At 42.3% G+C, this 22,582-nt stretch overlaps 1 protein-coding gene across 1 annotated transcript; it reads right to left on the bottom strand.

The window, feature by feature from the left end:
- Positions 1–104: 104 nt before the first annotated feature.
- LOC144695924 (tissue alpha-L-fucosidase-like) lies at positions 105–21,460 on the bottom strand. Its single transcript, XM_078567013.1, has 8 exons — positions 21,059–21,460; positions 18,219–18,353; positions 17,013–17,150; positions 16,115–16,220; positions 13,690–13,890; positions 5,486–5,673; positions 1,841–1,940; positions 105–724 (listed from the first exon to the last, which is right to left on the bottom strand). The coding sequence occupies exons 1-8, from the start codon at positions 21,421–21,423 to the stop codon at positions 584–586; spliced, it is 1,374 nt and encodes a 457-aa protein (XP_078423139.1). The 5' UTR covers positions 21,424–21,460; the 3' UTR covers positions 105–583.
- Between the last annotated feature and the right edge of the window lie 1,122 nt (positions 21,461–22,582).

Raw genomic sequence — 22,582 nt, forward strand, 5'->3', positions numbered from 1 at the left:
ATGTGAGATCCATTCCTAATAATTACCTTGTGCCAAATAGTTAGACTTGTCAGTTTGGAAATGCAGCATGGGAGATTTCTTTATAATAAAATAACAAAAACACCTTATTTATAGATTCCAAGTTAAAAGCTTTAATAACATACAGCCTTTGGTATTTGTGCTACCTTATCCATGTAAAGAAGGAAATCTTTTTAAAAATCAACACAAATGCAGAAGGTAATGTTTCTACATGAGTGCATCACTTAAAAAAGGATTAGCGAGATTGAAAAAAGGAGCTCCGGAAAGCCAAAAGGTACCCCCAAAACAGAGTCAAATTCCGCCACTAAGCCTTGCAATGGGTGACATAAGCTGTGATCTGCACAATAACGCTATCACCATCATTTTTATCCATCCACTTGGCACTGCCAAATCAAATTTCTGATTAAGTTATCAAAAAATAAAAATCACTCTGATCTATAAAAATTGAATCATACTGATTTATATTACAAATTTTAAAGCAATTGCTTTGTCAAATAGGTGCAAAGTCGCTAAAAATCATTTTCAAGCCAAGAGCTACTTCAAAGGACCGAGCTGCTTTTCCTGATTATGAAACTCCTTCGAGCTTCAATGTCCAACCATTTTGTGATGGGAGAGTAAACAGAGAAATAGAGGACAGGAAGACAAGGATGCCCTGCCCAGGAGAACTCTTCCATTTCAGAGGCTCGGGGATTCCCAGCATTGTCACCTGGAGACAGAACACAAGGATATGAAGCAAAAGGACAATTAACACATCAAGCTTGTTTCTTCCCCAAACCAGATACAACCCATTTCACCACAGAGTTTACACAACTATTTAATTTCCTGAGGAAGCTTTTATAAGTTCCCCCCCTATTTCCCACAAGTAACTCTAGGACAAATTCCAAAAGGCATTCAATACTCAAAAGAATTAACAAAACAGGAGGTAACTGGAAACAACATCAACTGGCATTTATATATCATAAAAGGTCCCAAGATGTTCCACAGGAGCTTCATAAAGCAAAATCTCACACTGAGCCACATAAGGGTATTAGCGTAGATAATCTAAAGCTTGGTCAAAGAGTTAGGTTTTAAGGATTGTCTTAAAGGATGAAAGGATGGAAGAGGAGATTAGGTAGCAAACTCCAGAGCTTAGGGTCCTGCCAGCTGAAGGCATGGCTACCAGTGATGGAGAGATTAATAGTGGGGATATTCAAAAGGCCAGAATTGGCGAGTGCAGATATCCCAAGAGAGCTGCGGGGTGGAAGGAAATAGAAAAATTTGAAAACAAGGGAATTTTGAACTTGTAGTGTTGCTTAACCGGGAGCCAATGCAGATCAGCGAGCACAGAGGGAGGTGGGTGAATGGAAATTTGTGCGAGTTAGGTCAGAAGTGTTTTGGATGATATCAAGATTGTGGAAGGTAGAATGTGAGAGTAAGGTGCGTTTCCAGTGGCAAGAGAGGAACATGGCTAAAGATCAAAATGTGAAAGTGAGACAGAGGAATAGAGAGGATAAGTACAGCGTATAAAAAGCACAAATAGCGGATTAAACAAAACAAAACGAAACAGACAAAGAAATATAAAGGAAGGAATATCAGACAACTCAGCTTTTTTTCTATCCAATCTTAGGACAATAATTGTAGAACCCAAGTAACATCTTTGCATATTTGGCAACTTTCTTAATAACTACCAGAGGCAAAATCAACTATGGAATTTCACTGTCTGCTGGTCCATGGGATTAACAGTCATCATGGATAAGTCTGTTGTCCAGCTCCTCTTGCAATTCTAGGTCAGATAAAGGCTAAGAAACACAGTCACCAAAGGAATCAAATCCTAAGCACTTACTTTGGTGCTTGATGAGCTCTTTGGAGATTCCAGTTTCAGGACATTATCAGTGGGCCACTTTGTGAACACGGCATAAACTGCTGATCCCTTACTCGTGTACCTGGGGGCAAAGACACATCACAAAGGTAAGCACTGAATTCAAAGCAGAGACTTGCGGGAAATGAGACAAAAAAAAAAGCAAAGTTGCAACACATTAATATTTTTACAATAATCGTGACCTGCTTGATTATTTGATTACACAGTCCACTAGTGAACTTTCTTATTTCATAACTTTGTTTTTGTTTTTCCCTTGAAAACACTACAATAACTTTATTATTTAGCATAACTTCTACTGGATTCAGGCTTTACATACACATCATACGTCGACACTCTCTCTCCAAGCTCCAGGCATTAATAAACTCAAAAATTCTGTTTTTCAGGTATTCAGTGACAAAGTCTCACAGGGAACATGAGTGTTGAAATTATGCAAAGGTACATCTGAAATTCGATACCACAGTTCCAAGCGGGTCCTTGGAAACCCACAGACGTGACATCACTTCCACAAAACTGATCTTCATCAATTGCACACAGGTGCAGTAACTACAGAATTTGACACTGTCCTCGGGACATTATCAACACTCAGATCATAAGCCATAGATCTTTAGCTTTAGTTCTGTAGACCCATGGCGGGAATCACTTTTGAAAAATTTCCTTCAAAATTAATGATTGTTGGGAAAGAAGCAGCATCACAGAATCTGCTGCTACACATCCAGCACTTGTATGAAAAGCTGCATGTGAGCTCTCTTGATGGCTGTTGGTAACTACACTGCCTGGTGTGAAAGACTACAAGACCAGCAAAGACCTAAGATTGATATTCAAATGCTACACTAACCCCAGTATAACAACTGAATTTTGATATTGACATTGGAGAGCATACGAACATATGAATTAGGAGCAGGAGTAGGCCACTCGGCATCTCGAGCCTGCTCCACCATTCAATAAGATCATGGCTGACATAATTTTAACCTTAACTTCACATTCCTACCTACCCAATACCCTATCACCCCCTTGCTTATCAAGAACCTATCTACTTCTGCCTTAAAGATGTTCAAGGACTCTGCCTCAACCACCTTTTTGAGGAAAACAATTCCAAAGTCTCACAACCCTTTGAAGGAAAACATTTTCCTCATCTCTGTCATAAATGGGCAACCCCTTATTTTGAAACAGTGGCCCCTAGTTCTAGATTCCCTCACAAGAGGAAACATCTTCTCCATATGCACCCTGTCAAGTCCCCTCAGGATCTTATATTATTTCAGTCACGTCGCCTCTTACTCTTTTAAACTCCAGCGGATAAAAGCCTAGCCTGTCCAACCTTTCCTCATAAGACAACCCACTCATTCCAGGCATTAGTTTAGTAAACCTTCTTTGAACTGCTTCCAATGCATTTACATCTTTCCTTAAATAAGTAGACCAATACTGTACACAGTACTCCAGATGTGGTCTCACCAACGCCCTGTATAACTGAAGCATAACTCCCCTGCTCTTGTATTCAATTCCCCTCACAATAAATGATAACGTTCTATTAGCTTTGCTAAGTACTTGCTGCACCTGCATACTAACCTTTTGTGATTCATGCACCAGGACACCCAGCTCCTTCTGCATCTCAGAACTCTGCAATAATTTAGAGACTAGGCTTCTTTTTTATTCATCCTGCCAAAATGGGCAACCTCACATTTTCCCACATTATCCTCGATTTACCAGATCTTTGCCAAGTCCCCTAACCTGTCTATATTCTTTTGCAGCCTCCTTATGTCCTCTTCACAACTTACTTTCCTACTTTTCTTTGTGTCATCAAATTTAGCAAATATACCATCGGTCCCATCATCCAAATCCTTTGTATAAATTGTAAAGAGTTCAGGCCCCAGCACTGATCTCTGCAGCATACCACTTGTCACATCCTGCCAACCAGAAAGTTACACCCATTTGTGTTTCCTGTTAGCTAGCCAATCTTCTATCTGCCAATATGTTACCCCCTACACCATGAACTTTTATTTTCCACAATAACCTTATCAAGTGCCTTCTGCAAATCTAAGTACAGTACATCCACCAGATGCCCTTTATCCATAGCACCTGTTACGTCTTCAAACAACTCCAATAAATTAGTTAAACATGATTTCCCTTTCACAAAATCATGTTGACTTTGCCTGATTACCTTGAATTTATCCAATTGCCCTGTTATAAAGTCTGATAATACCTTCTAACATTTTCCCTATGACAGATGTTAAGCAGGAACAGATCAGTATGTTGCTATGGAAACACTAATGTCAATCCACAAAGATTACTTTGTGAAAGTGTTTTTTTTCCCAATATTCGTTGTTTTTAATACTTTTGTTGACCATGTATTATGACACAACCAATGGTAAAGGCTGAGTTGTTCAAATCCCAGAGGGAAAATTGAAACAACTGTCATAACCTATTTTTGCAATTTGTACGTTTTGAGATGCAGGCTTTGAATTCAGTAGTAATAAGACCACCGAGTCTCAAGAGGGCTTTATAAAACTAAATTAAATATTTATTAATACAAGGAAAATTGTAAGCGCATATATGTCTACAAAATTGCTAATATAATAACTTCAAAAATCCCCTAATTAATCTGATTCTCAGTTAGATCCCTGGTAAGGCAACAATAAATCTCATAGATCTAAACAGACACCTGACAAAGCACACCCTGGACAGTCACATTCAAAATGAGTATCTATCAGCTCTGGGTCCTTGGACACAGCAGCTTGAGGCTTACAGGCTGGAGGCTTCTCATACTTGGTGGAGCTTAAAATGTCTCTGCTTACCCACAATCTCCTTTCTCCTTTATATATATATATATATATATATATATATCTTTCTCTTTGAATGTAAATATTCCATTGTATCACTAGGTTTTTAATTTTACCTCTTCTAACAATAACATCCTTTCATTCCACCAATTTTATTAGTGAGCTGAAAAAAAATAAACACATTGCTTGGTGTCTTCTAGCTAGGTGCAAGATTTCACCCATTCTTTAGAATAGCTCAGTTAAAAATGCAAATCACCCCTTGACACCTGTTTCTAAACTTCCCTATTTTTATCTAATTACCATTTCAAACCTACTTCTTTCTATACATCAAAGCCTCTAGACCAGCTGACTTTAATCCAATTAAGAAACACACACAGACACAGACATCACTAAGGTCGATTTTTAAAAAAATTTCCAATAGCATTATAGACATCAATATCCCTTCATTTCACATGATTCTTGTTCTTTGTTCAAATCCTTCCATCTCAACATCTCACCCTACATCCCTTCTCACCTCTGAAATCCTCCTTGTTCCCCACACTTTCCACTGCACCATTGATGACTGCTCCTTCAATTACTGTGCATCTGACCCTCTGACCTGTCACCTCTTTCCCACCCCCAGCCTCTCTTTTTCTCTTTCTTCCCTTCTGCTTTGTATCTACTCTTTGTCCATGGCCCTCTCTGTATTCAGCTGTATCAAAGAAATGCAAGTTGTTTTCCATTTCTCGCTTTGTCTTTAAGCATGAAGTGCAAGTGAAGGTATCTACGGAGAATTGGGCAATAAAGTAAAGGAAAGAGAAACAGCTGTGCTATATTTAACCCTGATAGACTTTACCAAATGTTTGTAGAGTTTTCCTTCTGAACTCGCCATGGTTTTGATGCATATATTGCTTCACCATTAACAGTTAGCCATTGTCCCACGGCCTCCAGCCTTTCTTGGAAAATGACAGGGATAGTGCCTTCTTTGGTCGGACCAATATTAAGTAGCAAGTTGCCTCCATAAGACACTGTGTCCAGCAAATTCTGTCAGAGAAAGAAAAGTTAGCAAGATAGAGCTATTGTCTACATTATCCTGTTCTTGTTTTAATCCTTGGCCCCATAACAGTAATGGCACACACTTTGTTGACAGTTCTATAGCACCCAACACATTCAGAGAATTTACTGTGTTGCCATTGTCAACATCATTTCAGTTCCTGCTAAGTAGCCCTAATTTCTTATGATTAACATTGACAAAAAAAATGTGGCAAACATTCTTCCATTCATTTGCAAACCCTATAAACATTGGTATAAATCATGTCAAAACACATAGGCCATAATTTTTGGGTTGGCGAGCAGAGGCGTCGCCCGCTCGCTGACGCGTAAAATGACGCACGGTGACGTCGGGCGGGCGTCATTTAGATTTTCAGTTCGGCGGGCGCACAGCAAAGTCGGCTGCGTGTTCACCGAATTGTCAAAGGCCTATTTGGCCATTTAAATATCAATTAAACTAATAAACTGATCTGCCCATCCAAATAAAGGCTGGCGGGCAGGTGAAGAGTCCAGGCGGCCTTCTTATTTTTCATGGAACCTCATCCACGGGCGGGATGAGGTTTCATGAAGGGTTTATAAATTAAATAAATGTTTTCATTAATGTTCATTGACATGTCCCAGTTCATGTGACACTGTCACATGAGGGGACATGTCTTAAATTTTTTCCTTCCCATTAGAGTAGGGCCCATAAGGGACTAAGGGGGCAATCTATGGGTGGAGCCAGAAGACATTTCTAGAGTGCTGAATGAATACTTCACATCCGTCTTCACCCTAGGGAATGAGGATGAAGGTATCGAACGTGGGGAGAGAGGCTGCGAGCTTCTTAAGCAAATTGATAGAGGGAGTGACAAGGTATTGGAGGTGTTGGCAGGCTTAAAAGTGGACAAATCTCCAGGTCCGGATGACTTATGTCCCAGACTGCTGAGGGAGACAAGGGAGGAGATTGCAGGGGCTCTGACCCAAATTTTTAATTCCTCTCTGGCCACGGGGGACGTGCCAGAGGACTAGAGAACAGCTAATGTGGTTCTGCTATTTAAGAAGGATTGTAGAGATAAGCCAGGGAACTACAGGCCAGTAAGTCTCATGTCAGTGGTAGAGTAACTATTGGAGAAAATTCTGAAGGAGAGTATCTATCTCCACTTGGAGAGGCAAGGTTTCATCAGGGATAGTCAGCATGGCTTTGACAGAAGGAGGTCATGCCTAACAAATTTGATTGAATTTTTTGAGGAGGTGAACAGGCATGTAGATGAGGGTAGTGCAATTGATGTAGTCTATTTGGATTTCAGCAAAGACTTTGACAAGGTCCCACATGGGAGACTTATAAAGAGGGCAAATGCACATGGGATACAGGGTAATTTGATAAGGTGGATTCAAAATTGGCTTAGTTGTAGGAGACAGAGGGTGATCACAGAAGGATGCTTTAGTGACTGGAAGCCAGTGTCCAGTGGCATACCACAGGGATCTGTGCTCGGTCCCCTATTATTTGTCATTTATATAAACGACATAGATGTCTGTGGGGGGTAGGATTAGTAAGTTTACAGATGACACGAAGACTGGACGGGTGGTTAATAGTGAGGTTGAATGTCTTGGGCTACAGAAGATATAGACGGGATGTTCAAATGGGTAGATAAGTAGCAGATGGAATTTAACCCTGAAAAGTGTGAGGCGATACATTTTGGAAGGAGTAATTTGACAAGAAGTATTCAATGAACGGCATGACACTAGGAAGTTCTGAGGAACAAAGGGACCTTGGCGTGTGTGTCCATAGATCTCTGAAGGCAGAGGGGCATGGTAGTGATGGGGTGAAAAAGGCATATGGGACACTTGCCTTTCTCAATCGAGGCATAGATTACAAAAGTAGGGAGGTCATGTTGGAGTTGTTATAGAACCTTGGTGAGGCCACAGCTGGAGTACTGTGTGCAGTTCTGGTCACCACATTATAGGAAAGATGTGATTCCACTGGAGGGGGTGCAGAGGAGATTCACCAAGACGTTGCCGGGGATGAAACATTTAAGTTATGAAGAGAGGTTGGATAGACTTGGGTTGTTTTCGTTGGAGTAGAGAAGACTGAGGGGCGACCTGATCGAGGTGTACAAGATTATGAGGGGCATGGACAGGCTGGATGGGGAGCAGCTGTTCCCCTTAGTTAAAGGGTCAGTCACAAGGGAACATAAGTTCAAGGTGAGGGGCAGGAGGTTTAGGGGGGGTGTGAGGAAAAACATTTTTACCCAAAGGGTGGTGTCAGTCTGGAATGCACTGCCTGAGAGGGTGGTGGAGGGGGGTGGTCTCACATCCTTTAAAATGTACCTGGATGAGCACTTGGCATGTCATAACATTCAAGACGATGGACCAAGTGCTGGTAAATGGGATTAGGTGGGTAGGACATGTGTTTCTCATATGTCGGTGCAGATTCAATGGGCCGAAGAGCCTCTTCCGCACTCTGTGACTCTGTGATTTAAATTTTTAAAACTTAAACTAAAAAGTGCGCAGGCCCCAATTCAGGGAACCTTAATTGGCTCACCCATGTAAAATGGCGGCGCGGACTCGATCGGAGACGCCGATCGGGTCCCCGCCCGCCCACAGACAACTCCCTCCCCCACCCTCACCCCGATGGGGGAGAAAGTTCTCCCCATTGTGACAAAAATGCTCACTCATCTCTTTCAGCTCTTTTCTGTCCTTAAATAAAAAATAAATAGTTAGTCAGACACTTTCTCCTATGTAAACAACCCCCCTTTGAATATAAAGATTTACTTTTTGCTGCTCATTATTACAGCTCATCAATTTTCTCCCCTCTGCCTTTAAAGATGTCAGCTCCTTGTTCGAGTTGATTGTCAGGAACCTTCAAAACCCTTATGGTTATGTGCGAGTGGTGATATGGAGCATCATAAGAACATAAGAGATAAGAACAGGAGTCGAGCATTCAGCCTCCCAAGCCTGCTCCGCCATTCAACAAGATCATGGCTAATCTGCTTGTCTTTTGAATTCCACATTACCATCTACCCCCGACAACCTTTGATCCCCTTGCCTAACAAGAATCTGATCAACCTCTGCCTCCACTGCCTTCTTAGGCAGAGTTCAGAGTTCTCCAAGATAAAAAAATTTTCCTTATCTCTATCCTAAAAGGGTGACCCCTAATTTTAAAACAGTGCCCCCTAGTTCTGGACTCACCCACAAGAGGAAACATCCTTTCCACGTCCACTTTGTCAAGGCCATTCAGGATCTCGTATATTTCAATCAAATCACCCCTCACTCTTCTAAACCCCAGTGTTAACAAGCCCAGTCTGTCCAACCTTTCCTCATAAGACAACCCACTCATTCCAGGTATCAATCTAGTAAACTTCCTCTGAACCACCTCCAACACATTTACATCCTTCCTTAAATAAAGAGACCAAAACTGTACACAGTATTCAAGGTGCGGTCCCACCAATGCCCTGTATAACTGAAGCATAACACCTTTACTTTTAGGTTCAATTCCGCTCGTAATAAAGGATAGCATTCCATTAGGCTTCTTGACCACTTGCTGTTCCTGCATACTAACTTTTTGTGACTCATGTACTAGAACACCTAGACCCCTCTGCACCTCGGAATTTTGCAGCCATTCTGTTTCAGTAATACTCTGCTTTTTTTGTTCTTCCTGTGAAAGTGAACAACTTCACATTTTCCTACGTTAAACTCCATTTGCCAGATCTTTGCCCACTCAGGTCAACCTATCTATATCCATCTGCAACCTCCTTACGTCCTCTTCACAACATACTCTCCTACCCGTCTTTGTCATCAGCAAATTTAGCTACCATGCCTTCACTCCCCTCATTTAAGTCATTGACGCAGATTGTAAAAAGTTAAGGTCCCAGCACAGACCCCTGTGGGATTCCACTTGTCACATCCTGCCAATCCGAGAAAGACCCATTCATGCATACTCTCTGCTTTCAGCCAGCCAGCCAAACTTCTATCCATGCCGATAGCAAATGGGCGTATTATTGAGAGGCAGCATGGTTTTGTGAAGGGGAGGTCGTGTCTCACTTACTTGATCGAGTTTTTCGAGCAAGTGACAAAGGTGATCAACGATGGAAGGGCAGTGGATGTTATATACATGGATTTCAGTAAGGCCTTTGACAAGGTCCCTCATGGCAGACAGGTACAGAAGGTAAAGTCGCACGGGATCAGAGGTGAGCTGGCAGGATGGATACAGAATTGGTTTGGTCATAGAAGACAGAAGGTAGCAGTGGAAGGGTGCTTTTCTGAATGGAGAGCTGTGACTAGTGGAGTTCCGCAGGGATCAGTGCTGGGACCTATGCTGTTTGTGGTATACGTAAATGATTTGGAGGAAAATGTAACTGGGCTAATTAGTAAGTTTGCATACGACACCAAGGTTGGAGGAGTTGCAGACTGTGAAGAGGATTTCAAAGGATACAACGGGATATAGATCGGTTGGAGACTTGGGCAGAGAAATGGCAGATGGAATTTAATCCGGACAAATGCGAGGTAATGCGAGGTCTAATCCAGGCAGGAATTACACAGTAAATGGCAGAACCCTTAAGTGCATCGATGGGCAGAGGGATCTGGGTGTACAGGTCTACAGGTCACTGAAAGTGGCAACGGAGGTGGATAAGGTAGTCAGGAAGGTATATGGCATGCTTGCCTTCATTGGCAGGGGTATTGAGTATAAAAGCTGGGAAGTCATGCTGCAGCTGTATAGAACCTTGGTTAGGCCACACTTGGAATATTGCGTGCAATTCTGGTCACCACATTACCAGAAGGATACGGAGGCGTTGGAGAAGGTGCAGAGAAGGTTTACCAGGATGCCGCCTGGTCTGAAGGTTATTAGCTATGAGGAGAGGTTGGAGAAACTCGGGTTGTTCTCACTCGAGCGACGGAGATTGAGGGGCGACTTGATAGAAGTTTACAAAATTATGAGTGGCATGGACAGAGTAGATAGTCAGAAGCTTTTTCCCAGGGTGGAAGAGTCAATTACTAGGGGACATAGATTTAAGGTGAGAGGAGAAAACTATAAAGGTGATGTGCAGGGCAAGTTTTTTACGCAGAGGGTAGTGAGTGCCTGGAATTCGCTGCGAGAGGAGGTGGTGGAAACAGGTACGATAGTGGTGTTTAAGAGGCAGCTTGACAAATACATGAATAGGATGGGAATAGAGGGATACGGACCCCGGAAGTGCAAAATGTTTTAGTTGACGGGAAATATGATCTGCTCAGGCTTGGAGGGCCGAAGGGCCTGTTCCTGTGCTGTACTTTTCTTTGTTCTTTGTTCTTTGTACACTTTGTGCTTTTATTTTCTGTAATAAGCTTTGATGTGGCACCTTATCAAATGTCTTCTGAAAATCCAAGTACAGTACGTTTACAGGCTCCCCTTTATCTACTGCGCATGTTATTCCTTCAAAAAAACTCCAATAAATTGGTTAAACATAATTTGCCTTTCACAAAACTATGCTGACTCTTCCTGATTGCCATGAGCTCTTCTAAGTGCCCAGCTATAACCTCCTTAATGATCAATTCTAACAACTTCCCTATGACAGATGTCAAGCTAACTGGCCTATAGATCCTGTTTTCTGTCTCCCTCCCTTCTTCAATAGAGGGGTTATATTTGCTACTTTCCAGTCTGATGATACCTTTCCAGAATCTAGTGAATTTTAGAAAATTAACACCAGCGCATCGACTACCTCATTAGCCACCTTTTTTAAGATCCTAGGAGGTCGTCCATCAGGACCCAGAGACTTGCCAGCCCACAGCTCCATCAATTTGCTCAGTACCATTTCCCTAGTGATTTCAATTTTACCAAGTTCCTCTCTCACTTTCACCTCCTGATTTGCAGCTACTACTGGAATGTTTTTTGTACCCTCTATAGTGAACACAGAAGCAAAATATTTGTTCATTTCTTCCACCATTTCCTTATTATCTACTATTAACTCCCCACTGTCACTCTCTAGAGGACTAACACTCACTTTACTTACTCTTTTCCTTTTTGAATTCCTGTATTCAAAACTCTTGCTATCCATTTTTACATTTCTAGCTACCTTCCTCTCATACTCTAATTTCTTTCTCCTGGTTAACCTTTTAGTCATTCCCTGCCATACCTTATATTCTGACTAATCATCTGTCCTGCCACTCAGCTTTGCAGAGTTGTATACTTTTTGCTTAAGTGTGATGCTTTCCTTATCCTCTTTAGTTAACCATGGATGGTGGATCCTCCCCTTAGAATTTTTCTTTAAAATAGGAATGTACTTATTCTGAATACTCTGAAAAATCCCCTTAAATGTCAGCCACTTCTTCTCTATTGATCTATCATCTAGCCTAGCGTCCCAGTTCACTTCAGCTAGCTCAGCTTTCATGCCCACATAGTTTCCCTTATTTAAGTTTAAGTTTAAGATACTAGCCTTAGACCCATTCTTCTCTCTTTCAAACTGGACATAAAATTCAATCATATTGTGGTTGCTGTTACCTAGGGGTGCCTTCACTCTGAGGTCATTAATTAATCCTGTCACATTACAAATACCAAGTCTAATATACTCTTATCTCTGGTTGATTCTAGAACATGCTGCTCTAAGAAACTATCTCAAAAGCATTCTAAGAACTCTTCGTCCTGGCTACTACTGCCAATCTTATTTTTCATGTTTATAGGTAGATTAATATCACCCTGATTATTGCCATCCCTTTATCACAAGCACACAATACTTATTCTTGAATACTTTGTCCTACATTGTGGCAACTGTTAGTGGGCCTGTGGACTATTCCCACTAGTGACTTATTTCTCCTATTATTCCTCATCTCCACCCAAACCGATTCTACATCCTGACCTCCTGAACTAAGGTCATCTCTAACTATTGCACAAATGCCCTCTTTGATTAATAGTGCTACCCCTCCACTTATACCTAGCTTCCTAATCTTCTTGAATCTCATGTAGCCCTCAATATCCAGGACCCAATCTTTGTCGTCCTGCAGCCACATCTCCATAATTGCTATCAGATCATATTTATTTACGTCAATGTGGGCCATCAATTAATTTACTTTATGAATGCTACGCGCAGATTCGGAGACTTCAGCTTTGTCTTTTTGTTACCTTTGTAACATCTAGTCTTGACTGTTGATGTATTCTTAGGTTTTTTTTCTCTTTGTCCCTTTCTGCCATTCTCTGACCCTCATTTCTCATATTACTATTTTGCTCTCCTGTCTTGACTCTACACTTTGAATTGCTACCTCTACCCAAACTTGATCCCTCACCTCTCTTGTTTAGTTTAAAGCCCTCTCTACTTCCCTGGTTAGGCGATTTGCCAAGACACTCATCCCAGCACGGTTAAAGTGTAAACCGTCCCAACAGTACAGCCCCCACTTTCCCCAGTACTGATGCCAGTGCCCCACAAATTGGAACCCACTTTTCCCACATCAGTCTTTGAGCCATGCATTCATCTCTAATCTTAATTGCCCTATACCTATTTGCACGTGACTCAGTTAATGATTCAGAGATTATCTTTGAGGTTCTGCTTCTTAATTTGGTACCTAGCTCCTCATACTGACCTCTTTCCTCATGGTACCAATGTCATTGGTACCTATATGGACCACGACAACTGGATCCTCCCCATCCCACTGCAAATCCCTCTCCAGCGCTGAGCAGATGTCCCGAACCCTGGAACCAGGCAGGCAACACAGCCGTCTAGATTCTCGCCCCTCGCTGCAGAGAACAGTGTCAATCCCCCGCACAGGCTATTAACCATAAAGGCATCACTGCTGTACCCAACATCCAATGCACTTTCAACATAGGATGCTTGTTGACAATCAAAAACACCATTCCCAAATTCAGGAAGATTCAGGTCAACTGTAACATCCCGGCACAGGCTGGGTAACAACCTGGGAACATTCCTGATCTGAATGATTAAGCTACTCATTTGAAAAACTCTGATTCACTTGTTGACAAGCCAAGCACACACTGAACTCCATTGCACATTCACATGAACGTATTACCATTCTAGTAATGTTCACCATTAATTAATCAGGAGTACGTACAGTGATAATGGATGGCAAATCCATCAATTCATTCAAATGCATGTTTCTACGATATCCCCATGACCTTTTGTCAACCGAGGTGCACTTCTCCCATTTGTGGTTTGGCAACGTGCTCGGGGTGTATTTGTCCGCACAGTTGAAGAAGCCGCCATGTTTACAGCGACAGTCGGATCCCCAGCGGTCATTGATTACCACAGTATCCTAGCAACAGAGATAAAGGAGCAGATATTTATATAGTGCCTTACAAATCCCTCCGACGTCACTAAGCAATTTACTTTCAACTCAGTACTTCTGAAGTGTAGTTCCTGTTAAGTGTAGGAAACATGGCAGCTGATTTATGCACAGCAAGATCCCAAAACAGCAATGAGATAATGACCAGATAGTCTGTATTTTTTATTTACATAATCTTGGACTAGGGATTCAGTCCAATAATTTCAGGTCATGACCTCTACCCATCTTTTTTGTCTGGATCGCAGTATTTGGTGAGCATCCTGCTACTCCCACTTATGCCTCCTCCAGACGCGTTTTTTGTTTCTTTACTTTCCCCATTACCATCTCCTTGGCCTTGCACCATCATCCCTTTTGTCATTTAATCTCTCCTGCCTTCTACCCAATCCCAGACCTTCCCTTTTATTCTGTCCTGCCTCCCCTCACTAACCCTTTTTTCTTACATTGCATTCCCTAAATTACAGGCAGGTTTTTCCGGTCGGCCGACACGTCAAATGATGCGGGGATACATCAGGCGTGCGTCCTGACGTCATCGCGCATCATTTAGACTTTCAGTTTGGCGGGTGTGCAGCCAATTCGGCTTTAATGACCTATTAAGGTCATTAAAAAACTAATTAACTTGATTGATGGACCTGCCCGTCCAACCTTGGGGTTGACTATCTGGTCGAGGCAGGCCTCGGAAAAAGCATGAAACCTCATCCGCGGGCAGGATGAGGTTTCATGATGGCTTTTAAATGTTTATCAAATGTTTAAATAAAAGTGAAGGACATGTCCCAACTCATGTGAGAGTGTCACATGAGGGGACATGTCAGGGAAATGTTTTTATTATCTTTCTGTCAATTTCTAAATCGGAGCCAATCTTCCTAAGGCAGCACTTTGCCTCAGGGAGGTCAGTGTGCTCTTTTGTGCACATACCTGAAAGAGCACACTCCCGGCTGAGATAAACCCCCCCCCCCCCCGGTCACACAGGGAGCACATAGCGCTTCCTGGCGGACGTCACGCTGGGCGGGCCTAATAGACTTGCCCATGTAAAATGGTGGTGCCCTTCCAACCGGCGATGCTAATCGGAAGGCCGGCCACCAGCGCCCACTCCCACACACTTCACCTCCACCCACCCCTCCCCCGCAAATCTTCCACCACGCACCCCCACCCCCTCCACCCCCCCCCCCTCCCCCCCCAACCCCCCCACCCCACCGACAGGAGAAAATGTTTCCCTGCCTCTCTCAGTATTCCCAGTTCTGACAAAGGATCATCAGCCTGAAACATTCACTTGGTTTCTCTCGCCACAGAATTTGACAAATATATATGATTTGGAAGTAGGGGGAGGAGGGTGGTGGCAATCGTTTCAATATGTATGCATACCATGGGATGTGATGAAAAATAGCTTCCTGGGGAAATAGAGACAATTCAGAGATTACAGAGCACATAAAGGAAGAATGGAGTGGACAAAAAGGAGGCGACTTTATGTCTCCATACATGAGGGACACTTGGAAAGGGAAAGCAATGGATCCTGCTGAAGGTAGGAAGCTACAAAGTGAACATCTCTAATGTGGAGAAAACTCAAAGCTAACACAAAGGGTGCTGTAATTGACAAGTTAACTTGGGTATAAAGGCAATCCAAAGAAATAGGAAGGGCACTTAGAGTCAGAATGCTATTTTAAATGGGACATTTCTCTCAAATTAATACAAACTTTGGAAAACTCAAGCAGTTCATAACCCACTTCACCAAGACAGCCACAAGAGACAGTGCTCACCTTAGGCTGGTTCTGTCAATGACACAGAATTCCAGCATCAACTCAATAGGCTGAATGGTTGACTTATGTGCCATTATGACTCTACAAAACATATAAGGTGGAGGTTATACCATTCCTGAGGGTGGGGAGGGAGACACTGGCCACAGAATGGCCAAGTTTAACATGAGCTGCAAACAGGAACACCCAGAACCAGAAGCCAAATATGTCATTTTAACACAGCTAAATTCAATGCAATGAGGGAACAACTAAAGCAGCTGGATGGTGGGAGGGAGGGCAGTTGTTCAACAAGGGAAATGAGACATCTTTAAAAGATATGATGCTGAATACGCAGGGTAAAAAAGAAGAAACTCAGTTTAACAAGCCTGAGCCAAATAGGTTAACAAATTCAATGCGAGGTAATTATAATCCTCGGTAATGATCTTGTAAATATTGACAATGAGTACCTTGACAGGGCTATCATTGTAAAGCCAGGCCAGAAATTCAGTGGAATTCCAGTAGGAACCTGGTGCTTCCCAGTCTCCATCTGACCAGATTACATCTGGTTTGTACCTGTCGAGGGAGAAGAGACAAAATTCCTAGTTATTCCCAGAGTGTGACCATGTAAAAAACAGAAACAATTTATCACTAACAAATGCAGTCTTCTTAAAAAATGGCTCTGATCATTGACTGTGGTGGCAATTTAACCAACTTTAAATGCAGCTTTTATATTTTTCCTGAAACACAGGATGCTTCCTGTGTTCCTAATAACAGGATTATTGGCACTGGAGAAATTGGTGCATTGTTTGGGGTCTATTCTGAATGGTTTTAAAAGCTAACAAAAAGGAATTACAAAAAATTATACCACCTTAGCCTACAGCCGGGAAATTACACTGTGCAATATTATTGTGCAAACACCACATCACGTGCCTGAAATGATTCTGCTGTTATCTTAGCAGGGCTATTTACCCATTTGGAAAGAAAGGAATTTGTTGCTTTCCCATACTAATACCACACTGTATAATTTCCAGGCAAATTTACTGACTTGGGGGCAGCACGGGGACCTTTCAATTGAAATGGTGGAGCAGATAATTCTTGTCCATTTTAAAATGAATTCAGCTGAAAAATTCTCCCATACCTGACATGTCCCTCTCTCTCTCTCTCTCTCCCTCCCACCCACCAGCAACACCATTTAAACTGATGATCCCAGCCACCTTTAGGGTTTGAAATACTTTCAGGTCTACATAGTAAAGGCAGAGAACTGATTTGAGTCTGAAGTTAATGCCATCACCTGTGCATAAACTCTGTGTTTCAGTAATGAGGTGAGCTCACAGACAATACTGCAGAACTGCCATATTTCATTACCTCATGACCAATTCGTACAGCTCCGGTAACGATTTTTCCGCAACAAATTTCTGGGTCTTGAAATGGTTCTTTTTATCAGACAAGTAGAAAGGATGAAACCAGTCAAGGAGAGAATGATACACTCCATAATACAAATTCCTGTTGCAACAGAAGAACGATTGATACATTAAATTTCAAAATTCATTTCTTTTTCAAAGCTTTCACACATTATGGGAAAAAAAAGTGCCCAGCAGTGTAAGATCAATAGTGAAACAACCATTGTGGGTATAAATAACCTCGGGAGCAATCTTATTCTTTTTACAAGATCAGTAAGGCACTAGATGAAGAAAACCTGGAGTTCACAGAGCATTTGAGAATCCACAAGGTTGTAACTAGTAGAGGTGCGGAACAACAAAAGATTCAGCAACGAGGAAATGAATGCCTCAAATGCATTGGCTGAAACTGTATGGAGGGAGGAGGTAACTGTTGAGAAGGATAGGTGTACATGAAGTAGTCAGAGAGTGGGCTTTTAAGAGTGCTTGTGGGACTTTCCAAATGTACCCAGGCCATTATCCCCAGCAGTGCATTTCAATGGCTCAGACTTGCAAGTAATCCTCATTCATTGAGAATAGGAAACTCAGCTAAACGTTAATGGTTTCTCTTAACACACCGCTCCCCACTTTCCCTTAACTAATGAAATTTATTTGCTTTGGCATGCATCTGCCACCTGAAGTTTCAAAAGCTGAAAAATGGAAATGCTAAACTTCAAATTTATCAGCAAGATTCACTTCAGTTCTCAACATCAGTCTGGGGATATTCCTGTTGAATTTAGAAAATGTTATAGAAATAAACTGATGGTTAAATAATAAAATAATAATTAAGTAATGATTATAAGACATTGCTTTAATTTTATCTGACATTTCTGTAAATACAAGAATAAAAACAAAATCATATCATCACAAAGACAGTTCAATAATTGCAGGGATTCACTGCACAGGAAAGTCTATGCATATTATACCAAGATACAAATTCCCAGAGAGCTTCCAGCTTTGTATTAAACATTTGTGAAGGTATTATTGAACAAACCCTGACCTGTATCAGGATGGTACATTTCGGAACCAGTCTGCCATATTGTGTGGGTTTAGCATGGGTTTTCACTGTCAATAGGCATCAATGTGATTATAAATACATTGCAATTTCCCCAAATGCATAAAATTAAACACAAACCTTTTTCGAACTGCAGCTGCAAGGTCACCCACCAAATCTCGATGTGGACCTGTATCAACTGAGTTCCAGTTCCAGGACACAGGTGATCCCCAGTTTGTGAATCCTTCATGGTGTTTGGTTGTCAGAACCACATACCTGAAATCACAAACCACAAATTGTTGAGAATTGACACCAATGTCCCTGACACTTCTGTATATTATAGATTATTGCAAACTAAGGTCAGTCTATGAGAAGCAAAGGGTTCAAACGGAAACTACGTTGCACAGATTAATATACAAGCAAAATACTGCGGATCCTGTAAACCTGAAATAAAAGCAGAAAATGCTGGAAAAACTCAGCAGGTCTAACTGCATCTGTGGAGAGAAAAAAAACAGTTAACGTTTCGAGTCCTTACGGCTATTCTTTAGAGCTAAAGAGAAGTAAAAATGTAAGGAAATTTATACTGTATAAGGGGGGATGGGACAGGTGAAGCTGGATAGGAGGCCAGTGATATGTGGAGGCAAAGGAGAGATCGCCAGAGATATCATGGATGAAAGGACAAAGGGTAATGATAGTGATACTGGCTTTGTTAGACCTGCTGAGTTTTTCCAGCATTTTCTGTTTTTGTTCCAGATTTTCACCCCCTTTAAACAGCATAAATTTCATGACATTTTTACTTCTCTTTAGCTCTGAAGAAGAGCCACAAGGACTCGAAACGTTAACTGTTTTTTTTTTCTCTCCACAGATGCTGTTAGTCCTGCTGAGTTTTTCCCGCCTTTTCTGTTTTTGTTGCACAGATTAATGTTTGACCTTCAATTCAGATTTTGTGTTCAGCTTTTGTCAAGTATTAGAAAGATTTTCTTTCTACCAATTTTTTTTTCCCCTCGGACCACACAAGTGACATTAAGAAATACATACTGGAATACTTCCAAAGGGGGTCTGGTGTTATAAATGAGATTAACGCATTTAAATCCATGGTGAAGTTAGGAGTTTTTTCAATGCACCGCAACAAATCTGCAGGAAGTATGCAGCAAATGAACAGATTTAATGTGATTTTAGAGGCTATTTTGGAAACTGAATGTAGATTTGCAAACAATTGCAATATGGGGACTATGTTCATAGAAAACACCAGTCTATTACTGGGATGTAAAAGCAGTCAATTCTCACCTGAAAGACAGCAATGCCAATGCCTAAAATCCACTACAGAATAAAATCAATCTTCTGACTGTGTCACAAATGTATAATGTTTCTGACAAAACATTACAGACATGTTAAACTAACAGAACATTCTAGCTATCATGGTGAGGCATGAAGAGAGGTGATCCTCTACACATCAATAGGACAGACTTCAGTTTTAACAATATATTTTAATGATGGCCTTCATTACAAGAGGATTTGCGTATAGGAGTCAAGATGTATTACTGCAATTATATAGAGCCTCGGTGAGACCACACCTGGAGTACTGTGTGCAGTTTTGGTCTCCTTACTGAAGGAAGGATGTATTTACCATAGAGGGAATGCAACAAAGGTTCACCAGGCTGATCCCTGGGATGCAGGCATTGTCCTATGAAAAACGATTAAATAGACTAGGCTTTTATTGTCTAGAGCTCAGAAAAATCAGAGGTGATCTTTTTCAAACACATAAAATTCTTACAGGGCTCAACAGGGTTGATGCAGGAAGGATGTTTCCCCAGGCTGGGGGTATCGAACTAGGGAACAGCATTTCAGAATAAGAGGCAGGTCATTTAGGACTGAGATGAGGACAAATTTCTTCACTCAAAAGGTGGTGAATTTTTGGAATTCTCTGCCCCAGAGGGCTGTGGTGGTTCAGTCATTGAGAATGTTCAAAACTGAGATCGATAGGTTTATACATATTAAAAACATCAATGAATACAGGGACAGTGCAGGAAAATCGTGTTCAAGTAGATCAGCCATGATCTCATTCAGTGGCAGAATGGGCTCGAAAGGCTGAATCTTGCTCCTATTTCTTACGTTATAAAAATAATGTTTAAAAGCAGTGGATTACAAAGAAACTACTCTTAACCCCAAAACAGATTCAGATGCAGTAATCCTATTTACAATATCGGAACCCATTTGGAAGTACTTTCCTGTATCTCATACGCTCACCATCATCAGTAGGTTTTATTACAGCATCTAATAATGAGCCCCGAACAGAGGGATTCATTTGGGATCAGGTTTGTGGAAATACAGAATCAATTTGTTTTGGGATGAGGGATCGAAGGTGCTAACAGATCTCTGCCAGAGTAACTTCTCTGTTCTCAGAAACTGCTGGACCTGCTGTGGTTTCAACATTTTCTGGTTTTAATTCAAATTTCCAGCTTTTAAACTCTGTCACTGTGACACAACTCTGACCAATTTACTGAAGAAATAATTCATGGAGCTGGCTTCAGTTTTCACATTGCGGGAGGAGGATACAATACCAGAGCAGGGAGGGAAGGTGGTATGAAATGAGTAAAGGTAAACAGGGAACCACACCCGGATAGCAGAATAACATTTGCAGAAATGTATCAAGTGATTCTGTGTCCCATGGCGAAATGTCATGTGGTGCGAGTCTCACATGATCAAACCTCAAAGAGATGCCGGCAGCCAGAGTTCAGCAGACCTGCTGAAATAGGCATTAAATATGACTTTGCTGGTATTGACCATACCCAGGACAATGAAAAGAAATTGCTGCCGGACTGTCGGATGCCATGATTATTTGAGTGGCAAACACTCTTTTTGCTTTAAAATTGTGACTAGTTTTGTTGTCTGTCAACTCCATAAGCAGCACTCAGTAAATATTAACTTCCGCCACTACTCATTCATAACATTTTCTGGGTTTTGGAAGTTTAATCTTGTACCTGGCTCCGGATTTCTGAATCACCTCTGCCCATTGATCCGGATCGAAGAACTCCGCGGTAAACGCTGTGGCGAACTCGCTGTACGTGAACCCCTCTGGGTAGTTCTTTTTCATAAAGTCTACATATTCCAGTTGCTGCAGAGCTTTCCAGTTCCACCAGAACCACTCGCTGCCGAAACTGGGCACGGAAAAGACACCCCAGTGAATGAAAATTCCAAATTTACTCTCGTCGTACCAGGAGGGCAAGGGTCTGCTGTCCAGACTCTTCCAGTCCGGCTGGTAGCGGCGATCGGGAGCAACCCCCGGCCATAAAATGCCAGTAATACAAATACAATTGACAAAACTCTTCCATCCCATGATCAGCATCCAGCCCCACTGTAATAGCTAGAGCGGAAATTGTCCCTCGCGTTATTTCCCTCTTAAAGGCTACTCTTGCAGTGGGAGGGCTCAAGGGCAGCCCAGACATTGAATAAAGCACACAATTGGTGGGGGGGGGTGGGGGTGAGCGAGAGAAGTGACCACCCATTGGGGTCACCTTGTATAAAAGTGACCATTCCTCTTCAACTGACACAGTTCAAATGCAGCCATTGATATGATTGGAGTTGGGCTTCTGGCTTATCTGCCCACTCAAGCAATGCAGAGTCAACAAAGTGCCACCAAGTGCTCCAAAGCTTTTCACCACAACCACCCCCGGCACAGATTGCAAAGTCATGAACATTTTAGTGGACTACAGAACAGCTGGACAACTGCAGACGCTGTAAAATCTCCTTGCGAAAGTTGGCCATGGAGCAGTCACTGGTGGAGGTACTCACAGCCCCTCGCAATGTCATCACCCCGGTTTGGACCAGTCTCCCTGATGGTTCAAGCTAACAGTGCAGCCTTGCAGCATGGGTTAGGAGAATGCCTGCACCTGAGCTGAGAGCACAGCATGCAGTCCAATGGGCAAAGCTGCTGCCAATCGGTCGAGTGGAGTGGGGTAGAGGTGGGTGGGGTTTTGGGCAGATACACTACGCAGTAATCTCTGGCCATCCAAGTGGTGGCCAGCACTCTCCAGGAAGCGTTAAGGGCCATCACACTTAACCAGGACAGGTTCATAGTTCACCCATGCTAACCACGTGTCTCTCTTTTACCCTGCAGGAGGAGTACATCAGGATCATGGAATCTGGTGAACTATCTGTATGCCTGATAGCCTACAGAGTGCAAAGACGATGTAGGAGAGAGCAACTGAAGCTCCTGGCTGCGCAGAGGCAGGAGCAGCAACCTTAGGAAGACGGAGTGGCTGGGGCTTCCGCACTTGGCACCGAAGAGCCACAGCGAGCTGTCACTTGTTGGCACCTAGCGACACTCAGGAGGCGTCTATATCCCCTTTTTCCTGCAGATGACTCAGAACCAGTGTTGCCAAAGACTGCGCATGTCTAGGGAACTGGTCAGTCACATCTGCCAGTTACTGCAGGATTTGGCGCCACAGGAACATGGAGGGCATCCACTGCCAGTGGCCATGAAAGTGACGGCAGTGCTCAATTTC

The sequence above is a fragment of the Cetorhinus maximus genome, chromosome 21, assembly GCF_964194155.1.
Source record: "Cetorhinus maximus chromosome 21, sCetMax3.hap1.1, whole genome shotgun sequence".
In the NCBI taxonomy this organism is placed as follows: domain Eukaryota; kingdom Metazoa; phylum Chordata; class Chondrichthyes; order Lamniformes; family Cetorhinidae; genus Cetorhinus; species Cetorhinus maximus.